Source organism: Lepidochelys kempii, chromosome 5 (assembly GCF_965140285.1).
Source record: "Lepidochelys kempii isolate rLepKem1 chromosome 5, rLepKem1.hap1, whole genome shotgun sequence".
In the NCBI taxonomy this organism is placed as follows: Eukaryota; Metazoa; Chordata; order Testudines; family Cheloniidae; genus Lepidochelys; species Lepidochelys kempii.
In genome coordinates, this window is record NC_136384.1 from 46063996 (window position 1) to 46088687 (window position 24692).

Below are 24692 nucleotides of genomic sequence, written 5' to 3' on the forward strand. Positions count from 1 at the left end.
GCGACCCCCTTCTGACAACAAAAATTATTACATGACAAAAATTATTACATGACCTGGGAGGGGGATGATGACGACGACCAAAGCCTGAACCCGCCCCCCCAGTTGGGGTTAGGGTTTCCAGGCATCCGGTTTTCGACCGGAATGCCCTGTTGAAAAGAGACCCTGGCTGTTTCGGTCAGCACAGTTGACTGGGCTGCCAAAAGTCTGGTTGGCTACAGTGGCTCCTGGAAGTGGACGGCATGTCCCTCTGGCTCCTAGGTGCAGGGGTGGCCAGGGGGACTCTGCATGCTTCCCCTCTCTGTTGTGCAGGTGCTGTCCCAAGCACCGGTTCCACAGCTCCCATTGTCCAGGAAACACAGCCAATGGCAACTGTGGGGACAGTGCCTGTGGATGGGGGCAGCGCGTGGAGCCCCCTGGCCACCCTTTCACTTAGGAGCTGGAGGGACATGTTGCCGCTTCCAAGGAGCCACCTGAGGTAAGCACCACCTGGAGCCTGTACCCCCTCTCGCACTCCTGCTCTAGACCTGAGCCCCTTCCTGCACCCCAAACCCCTCATCCTCAGCCCCACCCCAGAGCCCACACCCTCAACTGGAGTCCTCACCCCCTTTCGCACCCCATCCCCCTGCCCCAGCCCTGAGTCCTCTTGCACTCTGAACCCCTCTGCCCAAGCCCAGAGCCACCTCCTGCATGCCAGAGCTTTTACCCCCATCCAGAGCCCTCATCCCCCCTGCACCCCAACCCCCTCCCCCAGCCTAGAACCCCCTCCCAACACTCTGAACCCCTCATTTCTGGCCCCAGCACAAAGCCCATATCCCCTTCCACAAACGAACCCCCTGCCCAAGCCCAGAGCCCCCTTCCACACTCCAAACCTCTCAGCCCCACCCCCCAGCCCCCTCCTACACCCCAGAGCTCGCACCCCCAGCTGGAGCCCTCAACCTACTGCTCCACCCCAGTGAAAATGAGTGAGTGATGGAGGGAGGCGGGGATGATATGAGTGGGGGTGGAGCCTAAGAGAAGGGATGGGGCTTGGAGAAGGGGTTAGGGCGTGGGGTGGGTAAGGGTGTTAGGTTTTCTGCAATCAGAAAGTTGGCAAACGTGGGGGGCGGGGCAAAGTCCAAACCCCACAGACCTGTGCCGGGGGACAAGCTGAAGTCCAAGGACTTTAGCCCTTGGCACGGGTCCTGTAACTTGAGTATTGCTGCCCAGGGCTGAAGTTCTCAGGCTTCGGCTCCGGTGGTGGGGCTGCAGCTTGGGCTTCAGCTTTAGTCCCGGACCCCAGCTAGACTAAGCCAGCCCTAGAGACCACATTAAAATGGGGTCGTGACCTCCTTTGGGGTTCCGACCCACAGTTTGAGAACTGCTGTTCTACTCTACTAAAAGTATTGATTCATGGAGAAATTGTCTGTGATAGAGGAATGATCATTCTGCAGGACCACCAATTTAATGTCACTTTTGATGTCTGTCTGTGCATGGGTGCAATCTGGTAGTTAATTAAACATTAAAAGTGACAGTTGTGGGTGCAAAAAGGAAAGGTTGGGTTGAGTCTAGCCTGAAAAATTGAATATGTATATTCAGTTATGTGTAAACACTGAGAACAGTTGTAAGATGACATGGAAAGTCTGTGGGTCACTTACTGTAAGAGCTGTGAATGTGACATCTTAGAGGATCACTCCTTTGAATGTTTGTTTTTGAGGCTATATCATCATCGACTGAGAGAAACTGTATATACTTATGCAAGTTCCTTTTCACTGGAGCTAGTGGGCCTCTCATCCCTTATTGGTGTGGTCTGTAGGAACTACTGCAGTACAAATGATAAGAATAATAGGGAAATTCCTTCCTAACCCTGAAATTGACAGTCTTCTAAAGCCATGTGCCAGGGGTCTCTCAGTATCCTCCACTGCCTAGAAAGCCCCAATGACTGATGACGACAGCTCTGTACATTTCTTAAAAAACAAAAAAAACCCAAACAAATGCCCACCAACCTCAGGAGGATTTTTTGAAACTTTGAAGCAAGCAAAGAATATAAACTGATTCCCTTTTGTTATCATACAGCCATCAATGTCATGCTGGTATAGAATGTGGAGAACAGTATCAGAATATGCCCATTCAGTTTAGTATTTTATATGTAAATGTAAGATCAGGGCTAACTATCTCAGAACTTAGTTTTATTGTTTTGGCAAAGTATTTTTTTCTTTCTTGTGTACGATTCCTTAACTTTCCTAACTGAGCATATTGAAAAGAAACTGTACCACCAAAATGTTTTTGGGGTGGGCTTGGCTAGTAGCGAAAGTTACTGCACATAAACAACAGTGACTTCTGAAAGGTGGCCTTGCCTATTTATTCAAACTTAACAGCAAAAATCTCTTGCAAAAATAAAAACAATTGACGTGAAAGCTAAAGCTAAATTTACTGCAAAACTTCAGTTTTTAAAATTAAACTGTTTATATTTTATAATAATTATTTAAAAACACCACCCAAAGCCTGCATTTTATCTGCTTTACTATTTAAAAAAAATAGTAAAAAAGCCTTTAAAAAAAGACTTAAGATTAAAATAATTTACTACAACAAATGAAGGATGGCTACTTTGTATGCTAAGTGTCAGCTTAGTGTGGTTAAAATAACTGTTTCCTATGAATCAGATAAAAACTAGGTCTAGTGATCGAGTTCCACAGTGTGGGTGCCTTTTCTGAATGTGACTATGCTTTCTATTGGTTATACACAGGAAATGGTCCTTTAAAAAACATGTGACTCATTTTGCTTAGTCTTGTAATCTTCAAAAGTTAGAAAGTAAGTTGCTTAACTGAAGTATCTTTTTCTGTATCTGGATTGTGAAATGTGTTTGGAAAATGAAACCTAATTGTAAAGAAGGGGCCAGATCCTGAACTGCTATAAATTGGCCTAGTTCCGTTGACTTCAGTAGAAATACATGGATGTACACCCCAGATTTGGGTCGGTCCTAATGTTTTAAAATCTAATACTGATGGTATCCATCTTGACATTATTATTTGTTAATAAAAGGCCTGTTTTGGCGTTGTCAGAATGTGCACTCAATGAAAGATTTGTAAAACTATTTTCTGTTCTTCAGTGCAGGTAAAAAAAACATACAAAGAGCAAGTTGATAATTAAACAATGTTTTTAAATCAGATATTTTTCTTGAATCTGAGCCTTTTAAAGTGTAGCCAGGACTCTTGGCATCTCAGAACCTTTAATAAATTTTTTACAATTTTCCTGGTCAGATCAGTATTCTCCTGATAGGTAGTTAAGGCATAGAGCCTAAATAACCTGACCTACATCTCTCAAAATCTGTAGCAGAGACAGGGACACAATCATATCTTCCTAATCCCAGTGTAGTGCCTGGGGCATAAAACCATCCTTCCTCTATCTGACTGTAGTTGTCTGCATTTGTGTGTAGGTAAATTACTGGGACCACCTTTCACCTTCCTTTTGTAGCATCAGTGCTTCATATCCTCAAATATCATGAAGTTCGAACAGCTAAAGTTCATTCTCAGAAATGCCAACTGCAATTCATAGACTTCAAGTCCAGAACTGACCATTGTGATCTTCTAGTCTAATCACCTACAGTACATACTATCAGCCATAGAATTTCACCCAATAATTGAAAACTTATTTCCAAATATGCTGCACTTTAGAGTATGTTGTTCAGATTATGTGTTCTTACATTCTGAACTAGGTGGACTGAGCAAAATAGGGGAACAGGCTATTAAAAAAAACCCCTTTTTTGTAAAATAATTCATTTTCATTTGAAATTGTTTTGTTACGGATGCTTTTTTATAAAACTGATTGATTCAAGTCTTTGATGTAAATATTTTCTTTTAGGATGGTGTTTTGGATGAGGACAATGAGAAGGATTTCTATGAGTCTGATGAAGAACAGAAAAAGAAGGATCAGAAAGTGAAGAAACCCTATGCTATGGATCCAGACCATAGATTGCTGATACGAAATACAAAGCCCTTGCTGCAAAGCCGGAATGCTGCTGTATGACAAACACCTTTGTGTCTTGAACTGCTAAGTGTGCACCCTTATAAAATGTTTTAATCAAGTATTTAGAGCATTCAGGTGTAGAGTATGCCCCCCCCATATGTATAGAAAATACCATGCAGAATTGTGTAGTTACACAATAGTTCTGTTGTAGCTAACTAAAAGTAACCAGTTTTCAACTGAATGTCCTTAAAAGTGGGAGAGTAATTTAACACTAAAGTCCTAAACAGCCATGTTACGTGCTCCCTACTTATTCTTTATATTAAGAGTAAGAGGGGAATTAGGCAATACAGTATATGACTGCTGACATGGCACTTCAGGTTGTTTAGCTTATCAGTTTTCAGAAACTCTGGTGAAACAAACCCTGTTAATCATAGAATCATAGAATATCAGGGTTGGAAGGGACCTCAGGAGGTCATCTAGTCCAAACCCCTGCTCAAAGCAGGACCAATCCCCAACTAAATCATCCCAGCCAGGGCTTTAAAAACTTTTAAGGAAGGAGATTCCACCACCTCCCTAGGTAACACATTCCAGTGTTTCACCACCCTCCCAGTGAAAAAGTTTTTCCTAATATCCAACTTAAACCTCCCCCACTGCAACTTGAGACCAACTTGAGACCAACTTGAGACTCTTTGTTCTGTCATCCGCTACCACTGAGAACAGTCTAGCTCCATCCTCTTTGGTAGTTGAAAGAAACTATCAAATCCCTCCTCATTCTTCTTTTCTGCAGACTAAACAATCCCAGTTCCCTCAGCCTCTCCTCATAAGTCATGTTTTCCAGTCCCCTAATCATTTTTGTTGCCCTCCGCTGGACATTTTCCAATTTTTCCACATCCTTCTTGTAGTGTGGGGCCCAAAACTGGACACAGTACTCCAGATGAGGCCTCACCAATGTCGAATAGAGGGGAACGATCACGTCCCTCGATCTGCTGGCAATATGTGAATGAAGACTCTCAAGGAAAACCGTAGGCGCTCGTGATTTATTAGATGGCACTTTTCTCTGAGGTGGGGATTTTCAAAGGAGCCTGGAGGAGTTAAACACCCACATCCTTTGAAAATCCCAGCCTGAGTCCTACCTTCAGTCTCCCAGCAGAATTCCGAGGTGGCTAAAACATCATCTGCATAGTACATGCTGAGTGTCTCTAGGAGCTAGATTAAAGTATCTGACTTTTCATAGATGCACAGATCTTTAAGGTCAAAAGAAACCATTATGATTATCTTGTCTGATCTCCTACATAACATAAGCCATGGAATTTCACCCATTAATTCCTGCCAGACCATAATTTCTACTTGTATTAGAACTGATCTTCTTTTAGAAAGATATCGAGTCTTGATTTACTGGCTTCAGCTAATTGAGAGTCTACCACATCACTAGGTAAATTGTTCAAATAGCTAATTACATTTGCTTAGCTCTCGTCTAAATTTGTCCAACTTCACCTTCAGCAATTGGACATTTATCTAGGTAAGATTTCGGATAGCAGAGAACTCTTTCTTGCTCAGGTACTTATAGAGTAGACCATGATCAAGTCATCTCTTAACCTTTTCTTAGATAAACTAAATAAATTGAGCTTCTTCGGTCTCACTGTAAAGCATATGTTCTGGGCCTCAAATCGTTTGTTGCTCTTTTCTGAATCCTTTCCAGTTTGCCAACATCTCTTTCAAGTGTGGATATTAGAACTGATAACAGTATTCTGGTAATGGTCTCACTAATGCCAAATAGCTTGATAATACCACCTTCCTACTTCTACTACATATTCCCCTGCTTATATGTCCAAAGATTGTATTAGGTCTCTGAGTTTCTGCGAGCTCATATTCAGTTGGTTATCCACCATGATCCCCAAGTCTTTTTCAAAGTTGCTGCTTTCCAAATGACTGTCTGCTTGTCTAATGTGACCTATATTCTTGGTTGCATTTGGCAGTGTAAAAACTCATATTCAAATGAACCCAGGTTACCAAACGATCCACACCACTCTGAATACTTAATGTCTTTCTCATTATTTGCCACTCCACCAATTTTGCAAACTTTACCCTCCATGATATCATTTTCTTCTGTATCATTGAAAAAGATATTCAATACTTTGGGCCAAGAACAGATCCCTGGGGACTCCACTAGAAATACATTATATGATTTCTCATTTACTTTTTGAGATCCATCCATAAGCCAGTTTTTAGTCCATTTAATGTGTGCTACATTCATTTGTATAGTGTTTATTATTTAATAAAAATATACTGTGGCACTAAGTTAATCAAATACCTTACTAAAGTCTAAATATATTATATTAATGTAATTACCTTTATCAACTGAATTTGTAATTGCATCAGAAATATCAAGTTTGTTTGATTAGTGTTTATAGAATCATAAAAATGTAGGGCTGGAAGGGACCTCGAAAAGTCATTTAGTCCAACCCCTCTCTCTGAAACAGGCAATGAATACCTAAACCACCCATACAGGTGTTTTTATCTACTCTGTTCTTAAAAACCTCCAGTGACAAGGATTCCACAACCTCCCTTGGGAATCTATTCCAGTGCTTAACTATCTGTATAATTTTTTTTTTCTTAATATGTAACCTAAATGTCGTTTGTGGCAGATTATTTCTTGTCCTATCTTCAGTGGACATGGAGAACAATTGATCAGCATCTTCTTTACAACAGACCTAAATATATTTAAAACTCTTATGAGGTCCTCCATCAGTCATCTTCTCTCAAGACTAAACATGCCCAGTTTTTTGACCTTTCCTCAGGTCAGGTTTTCTAAACTTTCTGTCACTTTTTGTTGCTCTCCTCTGGACTTTCTCTAGTTTGTCCATATCTTTCTTAAAGTATGGTGCCCAACACTGGACACAGTACTCCAGCTGAGGCCTGATCAGTGCTAAGCAGAGTGGAACAATTACCTCCTGTGTCTTATATATGACACCCCTGTTACTACACCCCAGAATAATAGCCTTTTTTTGCAACAGCTTCACATTTTTGGCTCATGTTCAATTTGAGGATGTCATTCTTTTAATTTTTGCCAGACTGCATCCCTTATGAGCCCTTTCATGGTTTTGTTCAGAATATTAGGCTGCCTGGCCCGTAGTTAACTAGAGTCATCCCATGTACCCTTTTAAAAATATTGGCACAACATTATCTTTGTTTCCAGGAGGATGACGACCTATTAAGTTTTAAAAAGCAATTGTGTGTTTTTTACAGTCTCTTACATTTTGTAACTTGGATCACGAGCACATAACCCTACAGGTTTCCTTTTGTTGTTTTAGGTCCTTGTAGGTCATCATTAAATGTAAATAGCATTGTATAGATTGATAAATATGGTAATAGGAAAAGGTTTTTGGTACTGGTATTACTGTTTAAAACTAATTAATGAACAGCTATTACTGGAGCTAGATTTTAATAAAAAATAAAAAGCTTTATATAGATTTAAAGAAAGGGAATTTTCTCATTAATTTATACTAATAAGGCTGTAAGTTCTGGTTTCTTACACATATCAGTTTGATTAGAACTTTAGCTACATTTGGTTATTTATTTATTACTGATAGGAATGTAAATTATTCATTAGCTTAGAATTCAGAAATGAAAATATCTCCTGGCTTTTGAATCAGCCCCTTGGTATCAAAGATTATATATGCAGAAATAGAAACTTAAATCTTTGTACAAGCAATGAGTGTGTAATTTTGAAGCTTGAAAGTAGAGCATGGTATATATTGTGTAGTTATTTTAAGGTAGCAGATTGTTCTGCGTGTTAACATTGTATTTTCAGGTGGTGATGGCAGTTGCCCAACTTTACTGGCACTTGGCACCAAAGTCAGAGGCTGGCATTGTTTCTAAATCCTTAGTGCGTTTACTTCGTAGCAATAGGTGGGTCAAGCTCTTTTGTTGAACTTCAAACAGAACTTGCTAAACAGTTTGCCTTTGTTTTAAATTATATGTAATTGTACATCATAAATTGAGGCTTATAATGTTAGGTCTAAGCTGATGCTTGGAAAAGCCTGCCAAACCAGTTCTGGGCTTAGAGTAAACACCGATTTATACCACTAAACAGAACATTTTTGCAGGACTCTCCATTTATAGCATGTACCCCCTAGCCATGAGCACCTCATCGCTCCTAGACAGTTGTACTCCGGGAAATGAACATGGCTGACTGCTGGGTATACACATGGGAACAGTGAAAAAAGTTAGTTTGGGCTTACATTGAACTGTTGGAAATTATAATACTTTGTAATTCTTTAGTGTCTTCATAAACATTAAATAAGACACTTGACACCCCACTCTGAGGTAGGCTATGGTAGCAGCCTCCACTAAGAGGTAGAGAAACCAAGATATGGAAGTGTTTGGATTGAACCTAGACCACCTTTTGAGTCTCTAAACGAAGATATTCATAGTCAAAATATTCTGCACGTCTTTTTAATGTTGTATATTAGTGCTAGATAAATATTTATATCTTTGTAGTGGTCTACAGTTTACCAGAATATGCACACTGCCCTCTGACAGATACCTGGGACTAGCAGCATACACGCCAAACCACTTTTTTTTTTAATTGTCCTTGGAAAACTCCTTTTAAAACACCTGTTAGTTGCCAAGTATTGTCCATCCCACATATGCAGCACAAATATTAGGTGAGGCTAAATTGTTGTCTACCACAGCAGTTACTATAGTGCAGACAAAGAGTAAACATTTTTTTTTTAGCCTCAGTATCTAGAAATATGGGACCTTCTCGAGGTTCTGGTTTGTTGTATGTATTGCAATGCTACCTTCAAAACTCCTAAATAAATCCTTAATTTTTTTTTTTAGTTTGAGGAAAGACATAATATGTCAAACAAAGGCTGCATCATTACATTGAAAAGTAATATTTTCCTTTTAAAAGTATGCAGTGTTGTTGTAGCTGTGTTCGTCCCAGGATTTTATCGGAAAGGTGGTTGACCTGAAGAAGAGCTCTGCATAAGCTCGACAGCTTGTGTCTCTCACCAACGGAAGTAGTCCAAAAAGAGATATTACTTCACCCACATTGTCTACCTTTTAAAAGTGACAGTTCTAAATTTGTGCTGCATCTCGCTGTAAAACTGATGAGTGACATGTGATAGCTATCATGCCTCAACCTTTTCTTGTTTCTTTGGCATACTTGAGTATATTTTATAAGTCAAATATGCATGGTAGCTTATATGCATAGAAAGCATATTCACAGATATTTATTGAAAATTCAGCTAAAAACCTTTCAGCAATACATGTAAGTGCATCCTTTTGGTCTTAATTTTTTTTGCTTTTAATATACTGATCTTCGAATACGTAATTTTGATAAATATATTCAACAGTACTCTCTCTTTAATTTCTAGGGAAGTGCAGTATATTGTTCTGCAGAATATTGCAACTATGTCAATTCAAAGAAAGGTATACCTTCTTACCATTTTCTAGATTATACTTTAAATTAAGCATAGGCATAACTACTTCTTCAATGGCTTTTATTTTTCAGGGCATGTTTGAACCTTACCTGAAGAGTTTCTATGTTAGGTCAACTGATCCAACAATGATCAAAACATCAAAGGTGTGTTTTATAATACATAATATATATATATATATTTCATGTATGCACTGTATGATTGGTTAGTATTTCTAACAGGAAAGAAACATACTCTTTGACTGCTGTGAAACTCATGTCTCTCTGAATTACTCTGCTTTTTCAGTCTGATTTCTACAGATGGCATTTGGGGCAGGCAAATGGATGATTTCCAGGTACATCAGGCTAACAGAATATGCTGAATCGAAATGTTGTGTAAGGCAGCAATGGCTCTCTTTCTATCTGAAGAGGTGTCCACTCAGAGTTACTCTGATATTACTAGTAGATATGCTTTGCTTTTCACTTCAAGATCTCAATGCTTTATGATGGTGGGAAAGTATTATTATTCCCATTTTATAATTCAGGAAATTTGAGATATAGTCAGGGCCAGCTCTAGACACCAGCGAAGGAAGCTGGTGCCTGGGGTGGCAAATCAGAAGGGGCGGCACTTCGGCCGTTCTTGGAGCAGCACTCCTTCCTTGGCGGCACTTTGGTTTATTTTTATTTTTTCTTCTTTGGTGGCCACTTTTTTTTTTTGCTTCACTGCTTCGGGCTGCAAAAAAGGTAGAGCTGGCCCAGGATACAGTCACACTGTGTATGTGAGAGAGAGAGAGTTGGGAATAGAGGTCAGGTTTAGTATTGTCCAGAACTTCACTTTTCTGTGCAGAGTTGACCACAAAATTTAGGACATATGGAGTATATAGTGATATAAATTTTTGTCTTTCCTTGTACACACAATGTACCTGTAGAGAGATGCCTGCTGTGACCTGGAACTCTTGAGTTCCATTTGTAGATCTGAACTCTATCCCTCGAACTTAAGGGACAGTCACTTAACCTTTCTGTTTTAGTTTTTCCAACTTTAAAATAAATAAGTAAATAAAATAATTTTGACTGGAATACTAAATATTTCTGGCTCCTTTTCTTAACAAGTTTTTGTCATCTTTTCATCAGCAGATGTTTTACTAAGGCCCAGAGATTTGAGAGAATGGTAGATGAGTTTTCTTAACTTAGTTCTGTCTTAGGTGGTTGGAGACTTCCTGATCTTAGGGGGACAGATTAGAGAACAAGTCCTAATATAATCTTTCTTTTTACTTGAAACTGTAAATTTAGGGCTTATGGAGGAAGCTAGCCTTTGTTTAAACTGGTGAATTGAGAACGTAAAGCTTCTCTGACCCATTCCAGTGTTAAAATGGAATGGGGGAAAGGCTTTGCGGCCTCACTTTAAAACAAACTGCTGAGCATGCTGGGAAATGGGAGGAATCGGGGACACCTACACACAGAATCAAATCACTCTCAGAAGACAAAGGAAGAAGGCAAGGAGAAGTAGGAGGTGGCTGCCAAGCTGGGAATAACTGAGTGTTTTATAAGGTGAAGAGGGCTAACCCTTATGATCTTATATCTTTGGTAAGACCTATGGTGTTTCAAGAAACTTGTACATAAAAACAAGAGAATGGAGTGCAGCAGGGGGGAATATGGTGAGAGAGAGAGAGAGAAAAAAAAACCCATCATTTTTAATTATATATATAAAATATTTTGGGAGTAAATGTTACTGTACACTTTCTGAAAAGTGCACTTTTTTATTGAGACTGATCGTAAATACTAGTCCTGTATTATTCCTGATATTTCAGTCACATTTTTTAATTAACAGCTTACATTAAAACTAAAAATAAAACATCTCTCCTTTATTTCACCACATTTGTGGTGGATATCTGACATTCTGCTCTCTGTGTTGTCATTATTTACAAGGTGGTGGTTAAATTGTTAAGTGCTATGAAGATGGAAAAAATGCTAACCATTACTATTAAATGCAATATGTAGTGTTTCAAAACAGTTAATAAGTGCTAAATTGTTGTACACATCATTTAAAAAAACTTCAGTGTTAAAAAATTACTCCTAAAACTCAAGTGCTCAAGTATGCAGACCTGTCAAACTTCCCACTTTAATGTGGGGACGCCTGCAGTTTGTTGTTCCATTTAGAACCAGACAATTAGTCAAAACTCTTCTAAATCCAAATACATGTCTCGTTCAGTTACTGAGTTCATATTACCAGCTTTTTCTCTTGCTAAAGGTCCTTTCTGGCTATGTTCTGCATTCAGATTGCATTGGCGGTCTCCAATATAGGGAACTTCCTGCTTCAGTGTTGATGCAGCCTCGAAACTTTTGATGTGGTACACAGGTGTAGCATATCAGGAGTGATTTTATTTTTTTCCTCACCAAAAATTAGGGAGAGACTTTTGAGGATGAGCTGTAATTTGTCAAAAAAGAATTTGATGAATGCTATGGAAGCACCTATTTCCATCAAATAAGGACTCTTGATCACAGCTGCTTTGAGAATGAGTTATGGAAATTTCATTCATTGCTGTCTGGCACCTTCTCTTTCCACTCCCACTCCTCAACCTAGTCATGTCCCATGCTTCTTTTTTTCTTTGTTTTGTCTACATCATGTTGGAAAACACGTCACCATGCTCCACTTGTTATACAGTGGCTAGTTATTTTGCTACAGCTAGTGGGAAATGCAGGGCTGAGCCCTACTGTGTTGCTTTGAAAGCACATTCTTTAGGTTCTGGAGGACGTTAAAATTTCAGGGTACTGCAGATTTCTGCCTAAACTATTAAGGGCTCTGTTAAGTTTTAAGTGGTACTTTTTCTTGTAGATAAAATACAATATGCATATAATTTCTAAAAAGTATATTTTATTATAAGTTGATTAAAATAAGTAGAAAACATCTCTTCTCTCCTTCAGCTTGAAATCTTGACAAATTTAGCAAATGAGGCCAACATATCAACACTACTTCGAGAATTTCAGGTTTGTACGCAATTCAAGAGTATTCTTGCGTAAATTGCATTCTGTTAACATATTACATGTATTATAAAGTTTCTGTAGATGAACTTGGAAATTTTTAAACGATAGTCCTGCTGCTGTATAAGATGCTCTTTTGAATGAAACAGACTGTGTGTGTGATACAACTGTAGAACTTTTCTGGGATGTAGGAATGAATTCTTTTAACTGTTTTGCTTTGAACACTGCTGCATACTACTATCGGTTGTAGAGAGGCAAAAATGTAAGGAATGAAACTCAAGTGTTTATTAAAACAAATCCTGCCAAGCGAATTCCATTGTTAAGCTGGGTTAAGAAGATAATATTTTAGATTTAGCAACATGTGGTCACTGTCACTGGCTGCTAATTTCTCTTCTTTAAATAATTGGAATAAAGTGTTATCTACTATATATTTCCTATTACTTTATACATCTTTGCCAGATGTGCAGTGTCAACAGTGTGTGTCCTTTTTCTCCTCCTCTCATTTTCATTCCTCCAGTTCTCAGGCTAGGCTTCCCCAAAAGAAACTGGTTCTTTTTTCAGACAGGTTGGTTATTCATAGATTTACAGATGGAGCTAGTTAAATGGACTGAAACCTTCTGGAAGAGAGAGCTCATCAACCTCCTTCAGCCTTGCACTCAAACTAATTTCTGTTTTTGGGTGATTACCTTTTCTCTGCCCCCCCTCCCCCCCACGCGTCAGAAACCTCTGTCATCACAGATGACAGAAGCTGGCAAGACAATACGTTCTTAAAACATATACAGGATAGCAGCATAATTTCTAATGTGCAATGTAGCTTTGTAAATTAAATATACTCTAAAGTACATTTATTTAATATAGATAAGTTAAGTTTCCAGTTAATAAGACCAGTGTGTTGACTAATGGAAATCCTGTTTTCTCCAGACCTACGTGAAAAGCCAAGATAAACAATTTGCTGCAGCTACAATTCAGGCTATAGGCAGATGTGCAACCAACATCTCAGAAGTGACTGACACATGCCTTAATGGCTTAGTGTGTTTGTTGTCCAACAGAGATGGTAAGCTAAATGTTCTGTTTGTGGTTTTGAGTTACTTGATATCTTGAATCATCTTCTTGGCAGTGTCCACAGGTAGCAACAGATTTTAAAAGTATATTGAATCATGATGTCTGTTTGAAGTCAATCGGCATGGCTATGGAATAACAAACTCAGCTAGACAAATAGTAATATTGCTTGGTTTATCCTGTGGTTTAAAATTGTTTTCATAGTTTGACTCCCCACTCCGCTTTAAAGAAAGCTGTGCATTACTCCCACTGTGCAGTTACACTGACACCTGTAATTGTTCAAAATGTAATTAATGATATGCAATGTGTTTCACAGCGAATAGTAGTTTAATATTTTGTCTAATAATAGTATGTTTCATTGCATTAAAACAGTTAGCCTGCAGAGGGTGCTAAAAGCAGGGGAATGGCATTTTGTACACATAAATGGTGAAATCAAAGAGCATATTAAACAGTTTTAGAATAGGCAGCTCCAGACTTGGTTTGGTTTTGTAATTTAGCTTCCTATTAATTTTGTACACAAAATAGAACAGTTACAAATCGCTTAGGAGCACAAGGAGTGACTATAGGCCAAATAGAATACTGTAGCAAAACACTACACATCTGTCTTTGAAAAAGGCACTGGTAGTTAGTGTAGTTATATAATAATCACACAGAAGGAAACAAATAAGGAAATTACACTTACTGTCTGTTAATATAAGATACAGTGTGTTTGGCAAAATCTCCTTGGAAATACTCAAGTCTTCAGAGGTGTGAGCTTTAAAGACAAACTTACTAACTGGGACTAATGATACAGAAGACGGATAAATAATATTAGTTAAAATGTTCAAAGTTAGGTTTCTGAATTCATGTTTATGCACCTAAATAGGAGGCCTTATTATTTTTCTTTCAATGGTGCTGAGCTCCTATTGCTTCCATTGATTTCAGTGGGGTTTGTGGGAGCTCAGCATTTCGAAAAAAATCAGGCCATTTATATATCCATGTTTTTTTTGTTTTTGTGGCTGGCGGTCCAGAATAACAGAGTATGGGTTTTCCTTCTTTTCTCATGCCCTTTACCTTTCTGGCTAAATGAAAACGTTTCTTCCAGCATGCTCCTTCCTTTACTTCATGTTAATAGGGAATATTTTCATCCATCTAATAGCCTAGGCTGCTAGTCATTTTGCTAAGGATTTCTTAGTCATTTCTGAACAGCTTTGTTCACCTAATATTTCTGAACAGCTTTGTTCACCCAGCTTTGAGCTACCAGGAGATACAGTAACTATAGAGGTTGTCTTCTCATCGCTTACGGACTTAATTGAAAGTAATAATCGTCCTCTCATGATGTTTTCAGCTTTTAGAAGTTTGTGATGTCCATCTTGCAATCACTTCTAAATCAGGAACTGCCCCCAAACAAACAGGTGTTGGAAGGTTGTCAGCACTTTTTATTAAGCATCGCCACTGGTCCTTTGCTCCATATCTCTGCCGTAACAACACTGTCCTTTTGACTTCTTTCAAATCAGTTGAATGACATGTAGTTGGTCATACAAGAGGGCACAAGAAACCCCTACTTGCCTGTAGCACGCCTGTGCAAGAATTTGGAGTCAGGGCACCCAGGAATGGTGCGTGAGTGGGCTAAAGTTTTGGTAGTGACCCAGCTTGCTCTGCACTCTTTCTGCTAAGTTTCAATCTTGAGCAATTTTCAGGACCCGATTTACAAATTTCTGTGAACAGAAGCTTACATAATAGCACTTTTATATATACAAACAAAATCAAAATCCAATACAGATTTCCCCCCTCTCTCCTTTCCCACCCTTGTTTATGGAAGATATGGAAAGGCTTAGAATTAGTCTTTCTCATTTCCTTGTGATTTCCTCAGCACATCAGAAGTTGTGCCTGCTCTCCTGACTTCTCTGTGAAAACTCCCATGTGATTGCTAGATTTCTTGAAGCAATTGCTTTGCTAAGGTGCGGTTCTCTGGTGCTGTTCTCATTAAGATGGAGAAACTAATTCCAAACCTGTTGGAGACAGACAGGATACGAAGCCACTTCTTTGTTCTGTCCTGAGTGTACAAACTAGAATTTCAGTAAGTTTACTTTCTGAGGTGACCTAGTTACTTGTTCTGTTTCAGGTTGTGCCAAACTTACACAAATTCTTTAATTTTTTTAAAAGAAGTTATAGTAGACTATGAAAATGCAATTACAGTGCATAGAGTTTTAACATTTACTTTTTTTTCTGGGAGGTAAATATCAGTTTGAACAAGTATGTCCTGTACTTCATAAGGGGAATAACACTAGAGCTGGTGATATCTTATCAGTAATAAAGTAAAAGAGAACTTTAACTGTGCATATTGTATTAAACAAAATATATATTTACTTGGTTTAAGGGTCAAGGTAATGTGGTAGTGGGTGGAAAAGTATCAACAAGGTCAAAGCTTGGAGTCTGGAAAGGGTTGCCAAGTATCCACACAGCCAACAAATTTGTTACAATGAAGAAGTTTGATGTTTAATTCCAGCTATTTGACTACCCTTTCATTGTCTCACATAGGTGCTTCATACTGCCTTCCTGTGGTTCAAAGAGGCTGTACTCTCCAAATGAGTGTACTTGCAATAAATACATCTTAGCCTCTTTTAAAACACCTTTTACATAAATTCTATAATACGCATGAAATAGCCTCTTCAGTTTCATATTTAGTTGCTTCAGCCCTCAGTTAACATGTATAACTAATTAACCTAAAAAATGTGTTTATCATACAAAATGCTGCACTGAAAGTTGGAGCCTCTTTTGAAGCTCTTGTTTTTTCCAATGCCATTTTAATATTCTGTATGTTTTTCCTAGTTGTGGATTTCTGAATGGTGTTGGAGTGGTTAAATTCTCACTTGGGAAAATTATTGTAATTCGTACCATTCAAAATGTGGTTCGCTGTGTGACTTTTTTTTGTTTTCAGCTATACCACTATGGATTACTACAATGGAATTTTGTGTGACTGAACACAGTATGGTTTTGATGAGTTGTGATGTGTCAAAGGTTTTTTTTAGTGATTGTGTTTCTCGAGTTAAATACTCGTTCCACTATTGCGTAGAAATCTTTTGCCAAAGCTTGCAGTAGTGATTTGAGAATGTTATGATTAGTGGTCAGTGACTTTGTGTAGAGAATTGAGAAGCTGCTGACACATCTCACAATTTCTGTTTGTTCAGACAGTCCTCACCAGAATACCTTTTCATATTTACTGTCTCCCAGTTCCCAAACCTCGTAGGTAAACTGTTTCATTCAGAAGCACCTGTTGATGTTTTTGGAATTTCTACCTCATTTATCGTTACATTTCTTATAATCTCTTTTACTTTAGTTCTAGCTCCAGTATCCCTATGGAGTATTGCTATACTGTGTCTACAGTCCAGATGTTTTGTGTTACCTCTGATTCTTTCATTACATTCTATGTTGCTCAATCTGTATTTGAACTTCAACTAATTTTTGTTCGTAGACTGGCAGATGAATATGTAACTGTATATAGCTTTCCTTGTTTTGATTAATGCTCATCACACATTGTATTAATTTTATAAGATTATATCTTTTCATCCTAATGTTACTGCTTGATTTTCACTTCTGAGATGTTAAACCACCTAACTCAGGGGTGGGCAAAGCTGGATCTGGCTCGTAGGATTGCCCCCTGTGGTGCCACAGGCCTTGCACCACTCTCAGAAGCGGCCAGCACCACATCCCTGCTGCCCCTTACCTCCAGGCACCGCCCCCCACAGCTCCCATTGGCCGGGAACGGGGGAGGTACCTGGAGGCGTGGCAAGGGCAGTGCTCAGAGCCCTGTGGTCCCCCTCCCCCAGGAGGCCGCACAGGGACGTGGTGCTGGATGCTTCCTGGAGCAGCACACAGGCAGGTAGGGAGCATGCCAGTTCACGCCACTGCCACCCCAGAGCCACTTTAGGTAAGCGGCGCTGGGCCGGAGCCCAAACCGCTGCTGCACTCTGCACCCCAACCCTCTGTCCTGAGCCCCCTGTCGCTTCCTGAACCCCTCCTGCACCCCAACCCCCGCTGCACCCATCCTGCACCCCAACCCCCTTCCCTGAGCCCCCTCCTGCAGTCTGCACCCCTCCTGCATCCCTGAGCCCCCTCATACACCCCTCACTCCTCCTCTGCCCTGAGCCCCTTCCTGCACACTGCACCCCCTCCCACACCCCAGCCCCTGCCCCGGCCCTGCATACAATTTCCCCACCCAGAAGTGGCCCTCGGGCCAAAACGTTTGCCCACCCCTGACCGAACTGTTGTTTTTTCGCCAATGTATTAATATATTTACCAGTATGTCTTGCTGGTTTTTGAACCCTCCCTATTCAGAAAATAAACTTCACAGTGCACCTGCTTATTATTCTAGATTACTTCCAATTGTATTATGATATTAATTTATTTTGATCTCATTTGTACTTTTAACATTTTTATTGGTAGCTATATTCTTTTAACAGGAATCATGTCAGTTCATCTGCTTTATCGTTCCAATTCAGTACTTCAGACTTGCTTCTTCTATCACATACATTTATTTGCTCCTAAATGCTTCTGCAAAGTGGTTCCTATACATTTCTTTGTACATAATTTACATTGCACTTTATCATGTACATTTCCACAATGCCTGTGACTTTTAGGCATATCTTAGAACCCATCTTAGTAGTTAGGTCTTGGTTTAAATTAGTTTTCTTGTGTAAACACTTGACTTTTACGCATGATTTTTTTAGTTTGACGTAGTATAATCTTTTTTTAACAAAGCATACTGCATAATTAATTAACTTTCATTTTGTTGGTCTGCAGTTTCTACTGTTCTGTGTATATCACTGCCCTTAAAGTTGTGATTGCATTTTGACCTTATCTTATTACTTTTCATAGGAAGGAAAAAGATCAGATGTTATCAGTGCTTGAAAAACTTACAAACACTGAGCCGAAGGGCCTGTGCCTATTATCCTTAATTGATACAGAAGATGGCAGGGTGGGGATATTGGGACTCCTAGATAGCACCTTTTGTGGAAGTGGTTACTTCCCAAACTTTGTATTATGCGGACACAAACTGTTTTAGATAGTCCTTGTTTTAATTTGCTGTTCAGTTACCCTCATTACTAAGTGGCATTCAAGGAAAATATGTTATTACAAGGATTATTTGGGGGAATTCTGTTTCTTTCCCCTCCAAACTACTTACAGGTTTGGTGAAAAATTCACACTTGACAAGTTTGATGCTTTTTTTTAAAAACTTTTTCTTTCATTGTAATTTTTGGCAATAGTGACGGGGACAAAATGCTCTCCAAAATAACCTGGACGGTAAGATTGCGTAAATCCTTGGCGTCCGTGGAGCAGATGTATTTTGAAATTTAGGGTTTTTTCTACATAGGGATTCTCAGGAAGATTAACCTGTATTAAATGAAGGTGTGAATTTAAAGTGGAGTGCTTACATTGCATTAAATCCCTGTTTGAACAGTCTCATTCAGAATGAAAGTGGCCTCAATTCGGTTTAGCTTAATTTGATCCACTTTAAATTCACACTTTTTAGTTAGTTTAAATTAACTTCCTGTCCCCATGCTGGTAAGCCTTGATTTTTCTATCTAATTATGTAATTTTAACCTTGATTCAAGAAATTAGTTTGGAGAAATGACTCAGTTGTCATGTCAAATGGAGGATGACATGGAGGGCCTAAATGAAATGGAGAGCCTAAAATTTAAGCTCTTCAGAGGTTCAAGAGGTATCCATGGATAGCTACAGCTGTAATTTTTAAAACAAAAATCCACCAGTGTGAGCTCTTCTAATTTCTAGATGACCATGGTAATGTTTAAGGGATTTCTTTCCCCCAGTACACTTCTTGTGTACATCTTTCCTTTTCTTTCTGATTACTGATATAAATTGAAAATGAACAGTCCATGTGTTGGATTAACTATTCAAATACAAGGATGTTATGATCTGTTTGGGGAAATATAAGTTTACTTTTCCCCAATGATTGTTTTCAAAGTGCATGTACAGTATGAGGAAAAATAATTGTCTGCTTTTTCTAGTAGACATGAAAATTAGAATTATAGTGAACTTCTGTTACATTAGTAGGTCTATTTATTTATTTATTTTTGCTTTCGTTTCAACCTTGACTATGTTTGACTTTTCTTCATCTTTCCTAACATGAGTTTATTCTTGCATAGAAGCCTACCTCTGCACCAGTGAGGGTTTTTCAGCTTCAAAAATTGCATATTTCATACAAGTTGATCAAGCTGCGAATGTTACTTGTTACAGTAGTTAAGCATTCCAGTGCATGACTTGGACATAAATCTTCAAACAGCTTGCCTATTTAGGATCCTCATTTGAATGTACTAGAGATTAGATTATGGAATTGGGAGAGAGGATGGGGGGAGGGAGGGTGAGTGTGCAAATGTAGTGTTTTGCTATTTTTACTGTTTGTTGAATTAGCTGGCAATTTCCTGAACAACCTATATTTCTTTGAGAGTCCATTAAATACTACAGTTTAATTATGTGGAATTAGGTATTTGTGCCTCTATAATGACTTACTTAAAAATAGAAAAATTAAGTACAGACACATTAAAACTTAATTAAAAGGAATCATCAAGAAGTGTGTATAATGAGACATGCTTTTGTTATCTCTTACCATGATCCTTCCTCCTCTTTTTTTCCTCTCATAACTTGCTTGTTGGAGCAGGGCCTGTCTTCAGATTTATAAAAGATCTGCACATTTATGTTACTATTATAAATTAAATTAGTTCTGCAGTTAAACTGGTTAGATCATTTACAGTTTTGAAACAGTTGCTGACAATTTTGTGCACATGATTTGAATTCCATCTGCATAAATACTTTTAAAATAAATTTTATAACTTGTTTTTGTCTTTATCAGAAATAGTAGTTGCTGAAAGTGTAGTTGTCATTAAGAAACTTCTACAAACACAGCCCGCGCACCATGGTGAAATTATTAAACATATGGCAAAGCTCTTGGACACTATTACTGTAAGTATTTCTGCATATTTCCGTACTTTCTATGCTAACTAATTAAACTTGTAATACTGCTGGTGAACTTGGACCAGAAATGGAAACAGATACATTAGAGAAATGGAACATTTATCTTAGGTAAGAGATGGAATAGAAGCTGTCAAGTGGTCTGTTTGTTTCTTAAAAGTGGGAAGGTATTTAAGAAAAAGATACTTTAAAATGGTAATGTCAATAATACCTTATGCTAAGCTGAAGATTACTCCTGAGGGCATTCTGCGGCCAAAAATTAAAAATTCTGAAAGTTTTATTTGTCAATAAATAAATGCAGAAGCTTCAGCATGGCAGCGGGGAGCACAGGCCACCGGCTGCACAAAGGTGGAAGATCACCCTGCAGCCTCCCCACTCCCAGGACACGGACTTAGGCGTGCGGCTGCACCCGACACAGCACAAGGCCTGCGCCTGCCCCAGAAACACTCTGAGGCCATGTCCCTCTGCACCAGGTGTGGGGCAGGTAGGCTCAACCAGGCAGAATGCAAGTTTGGAGGGGCTCTGTGTGGGGGATCCAGGTGTAGGGTGAGAGGATTCTGTGTGGGACAATCTGGGTGCAGGCAGCTCAGTGGGGGGTCTAGATGTGTGGGGATCTGGATGCACAGAGGCTTGTTGCGGGGTTCCAGATTCAGGGGCTTCCAGGTAAAGGTTGTTGGGGCTCATCAGAGGGGTCTGAGTGTGGGGTCTCAGCGGGGGGGGGCAGGGTCTGGGTGCTGGGGGAGTGGGGCTTGGTGCGGTGGGGTCTGGGTGCAGCTAGTTAGTGGTCTGGGGAGCTGGATGTGGGGACTCAGGGTGGTGCATCAGGGTGGGGGTTTGAGTGCAGGGATCTCAGTGGGGGGTGGTCTGGGTGAAGGGGTGGGGGTCTGGAGGCAGGGGATTTGGGCGCACAGGTTGCGGTTCAGTGGGGTGGGGTTCGGCTATGGAGGGTTAAAGGGGTTCTGGATGTACTGGGTGAGGCTTCGCAGGGTTGTCTGGGTATGGGAGGTCCAGATGCACAGGGGTTGGGTGGATGGGGAGCAGCTCCCCATACAGTGACCCCTCCCCCCATAGCTGAGGAGTGATGGGGGCAGGAAGCAGGGGAGGATGCTGAGCTTCGTGCAGCTGGGGGAGGTTTCTGGGGGTGGATCTGACACAGCCCCAGGCACTCTTTGCAGGGGAAGAAGGTGGTCCTATCCTCTGCTGCCTCCAGCCCAGCTGGGACTAGCAGCTGATCCCGGCTCAGGGTAGGAGCCACTGGCTGGGGTGTCCCCAGCCCCATTGTGATGTACCTTTCCGCTGGTTGCTCTGGGTGCCTGAAACGTTGAACCTGCGCTGCTAGGGAGTGGTTCATGACTGCTCTTGCAGTTTCACTTTGCTTCCCTGTCAGAAAGTAATTTTTCTGCAGGGAAGCAAAGAAATCTGCAGGGGGACATGAATTCTGCACACATGCAGTGGTGCAGAATTCCCTTAGGAGTAGAAGATGGAGGGATACTTTAGGGCAAGAAATATGAGTTTAATATGGAAAATATAGCAGGAGCGGGACAGCTATGCTGGTGGGCTTTCAGGCAACTTTTTCTTATTTAAGTATTTGTTTCCATGCTTATGTTGTTTCCAAATATTTTTCCTTCGAGGGATAATTTTTATTTTAACTTCATATGATGCAAAACACATGAGCTATGTGCTCATTGCTCAGTGTTAGAATTCTCACTGATCTCTTGGCCATTAATGATCCTGTGGCACTTATCAGTAGAATTGGAGTATTATCTTCTGTGTGCTAGGTTAAATCAAAGTTTGGGTAACTACACCCTTGTTGCAATTGTTAATGGTGCACTTCACTTCCTGTCTTAAAGTGTGGTGTAGTGAGTGGTCTACAATGCATTAAGTTTCATAAGGGATGGAGAGTAATATGGCTCAGTGTTAATTTAGCATTTTTTAAATTGCAGTATGATTTCTTAAAGTATTAAAATATAAATCACATAAACTAAAATATTTGATTTGTTGAGTCTGGCTTTTTTTGGATAAGACAAAGTTCTCATAGCTTGTACATCAAAACACAATTGAATTTCATCTTCTGAATTGTTCAAACCCTGTATAAAAATTTTGAATGGTTACTGTTCTATTAAAATGTTCATGGCTTCACTCATATCAAACAGGTATTAATGGATAAGGAAAGATTCAGAATAGCCTGAATATAAGCATTTGCAAAAACAGACTCATTCAAATAAAATTTTATTAGCACTCGTATCTGCAATATTTAAGTCTTGCTGAATACCCCAAATATCTGTTATTTTGTATCTGAGTGCGCCTCCCCTTGGGTTTTTTGCCCTTGTTCATGGGTTTCCAGTGTAATATTGGATCAAAATCTATGTTAATCATGCTAATTTTGAAGCCCCCGTCAGGGACTGAGTCAAGTTACCAAAGGGATTGCATCACTTTGTGTAATCGTGATCTCCCACCACAGCTAAACTCTGCTGGAACAGTGGAACTGTTAACCTCGAGTGAGGCTTGCATGTCCATGAGATGGAGCATCCTTAGTGACCAGGAATCTAGAAGTATCTCCCAGAACGAGTATGACCATGACACCTATTTGACATAGTGTCCCCTTCCTTGGCCTTTTGGCTGTCAAACTATCATCTCCTGCACCACAGTTCTATTCCTAAGTTTATTAGGGAGAGTAGTAAAACGATCCCTGCATTTCAGGTTTAATGAGTGTCCTGTGCTTTCCCTGGCTCTGCAAGTGTGAGAAGCAGATGACAGAATATTGTTGCGGTGTGGGATTGTATTACAGTAGGTTTGATATGTTTATACATTGTACAGTGGCAAGACATTTTTAACTAGCTACAGGGCTTGAGCTCCTGATTTGGGATATGGTGGAGGGTTTAAAACTACCTTTTAAAATATAAGTTTTAAGAGAAATGAAATCAGAGTGCACTCTAAGGGCAAGTCTACAGTACAAAATTAAGTTGACCTAAGTTACGTTGACTACAGCCAATCACAGTAATTACATCACTTTTGCATGTCCACACTACACTCCTTGTGTTGACGGTGTGCGTCCTTACCAGGAGTGCTTGCACCAATTGAGTGGTCACTAATGCATTGTGGGACAGCTTCTGAAAGGCAGCAACAGTTGATGTAAGCAGTGCAGTGTCTGCACTGACACTGTGTTGACCTAACTACATCAACCTAAGCACTACACTTTTTGTTGGAGGTGGAGTTATTAAGTTAGTGTAGTGAGTGAGTTACATCGGTGGAAGCTGCATTTTAGTGTAGACCCTTATACAGTTAGGTTGACATAAGCTGCCTTACATCGACCTAACTCTGTAGTGTGGACCAGGCTTATGTGGGAAGTGATTATTATAATTTTTCTAGTGGTCACCTTAAAGAAATTTGCTCTGTGGGCTGATTATTCCATAATTGTTCACTATGTGGTTTTCCTGTACTTTCTTTGGAAGCATCAGATACCAGTCCCTATCAAAGACTTAATAATGGACTGGCATTTTTCTAGACTTTAGACTACTAAGCAGTTATTACTCTTTTAGAAAGTTACTATCCCATTTTCATGATAAGAGCTTTGTTTATTAAACTGCTCTGCTGGAGTCAAATGTGCTGGATCATCAAGATAAAGGCCTACTGTCTGTCCCTAAGAGCCCTGTCTCTTTCAGGGCATGCCTTGAATGGGATAGAGTATTCTTCTGTGTAGCCAGCTAGTTTTAGATTGACTTATTTTCCTTTAAAAAATCAATAATAGGAAATTAAATTAAATTATGTTAAGAGATGTTTAAGATTGCAAATGTCAGGTAATGCCAAGTTAAGATTGCATGCAAGTCTTTAATAACATAACCATGTATTATTTCTCAAATAATGCATTATAATATCAATTTTTTCGACAGTCTTCCAAGGTGGTCAGTGAATGAGGTCAGGGATCTTAAAAGCTCAGTGTAAGAACTAAAATGAAACAGGATTCAGTGTTTGCGTGTGGCACACATTCCCCTTACTTTTCCATATATTAATGTGCTCGTAACGTTTAGCTCATAATTGCAAAAATACATACTTTTTTTTTTTCACAAAGGGTTGACAGCTAAAATAACATCTCTGCCTCAGTGTCTGCTGTGTGAAACATTAAGCAAGGATTTAAAAACTTTTTTTTTTTTTAAAGGAGTGGTCAGGGGATTTTTTTCATTTGTTTTGCTTGGAAACAGTCACCTCTCGTAAGTTGGTTTCAAGATTCTTTAGTGAAACTAGAAAAGATGTACTTGCCTACTATCCTGTTTCCCCTTCTTAAATGGTATGGCGGAAAGTGGCTAACTTAAATGTAAGTGAG

General features: G+C 39.5%; 1 protein-coding gene across 8 annotated transcripts in view; it reads left to right on the top strand.

Annotated features, from left to right (window-relative positions):
* Positions 1-24692, top strand: part of AP3B1 (adaptor related protein complex 3 subunit beta 1) — a 346467-nt gene that overhangs the window by 178438 nt on the left and 143337 nt on the right. For all 8 annotated transcript variants that reach the window (XM_073344162.2, XM_073344164.2, XM_073344167.2 and 5 more), the window contains 7 exons: positions 3838-3996; positions 7754-7851; positions 9324-9378; positions 9461-9532; positions 12287-12349; positions 13265-13397; positions 20253-20362. In XM_073344162.2, coding sequence (XP_073200263.1) covers positions 3838-3996; positions 7754-7851; positions 9324-9378; positions 9461-9532; positions 12287-12349; positions 13265-13397; positions 20253-20362 — 690 coding nt within the window. The remainder of the gene's footprint in view (positions 1-3837; positions 3997-7753; positions 7852-9323; positions 9379-9460; positions 9533-12286; positions 12350-13264; positions 13398-20252; positions 20363-24692) is intronic.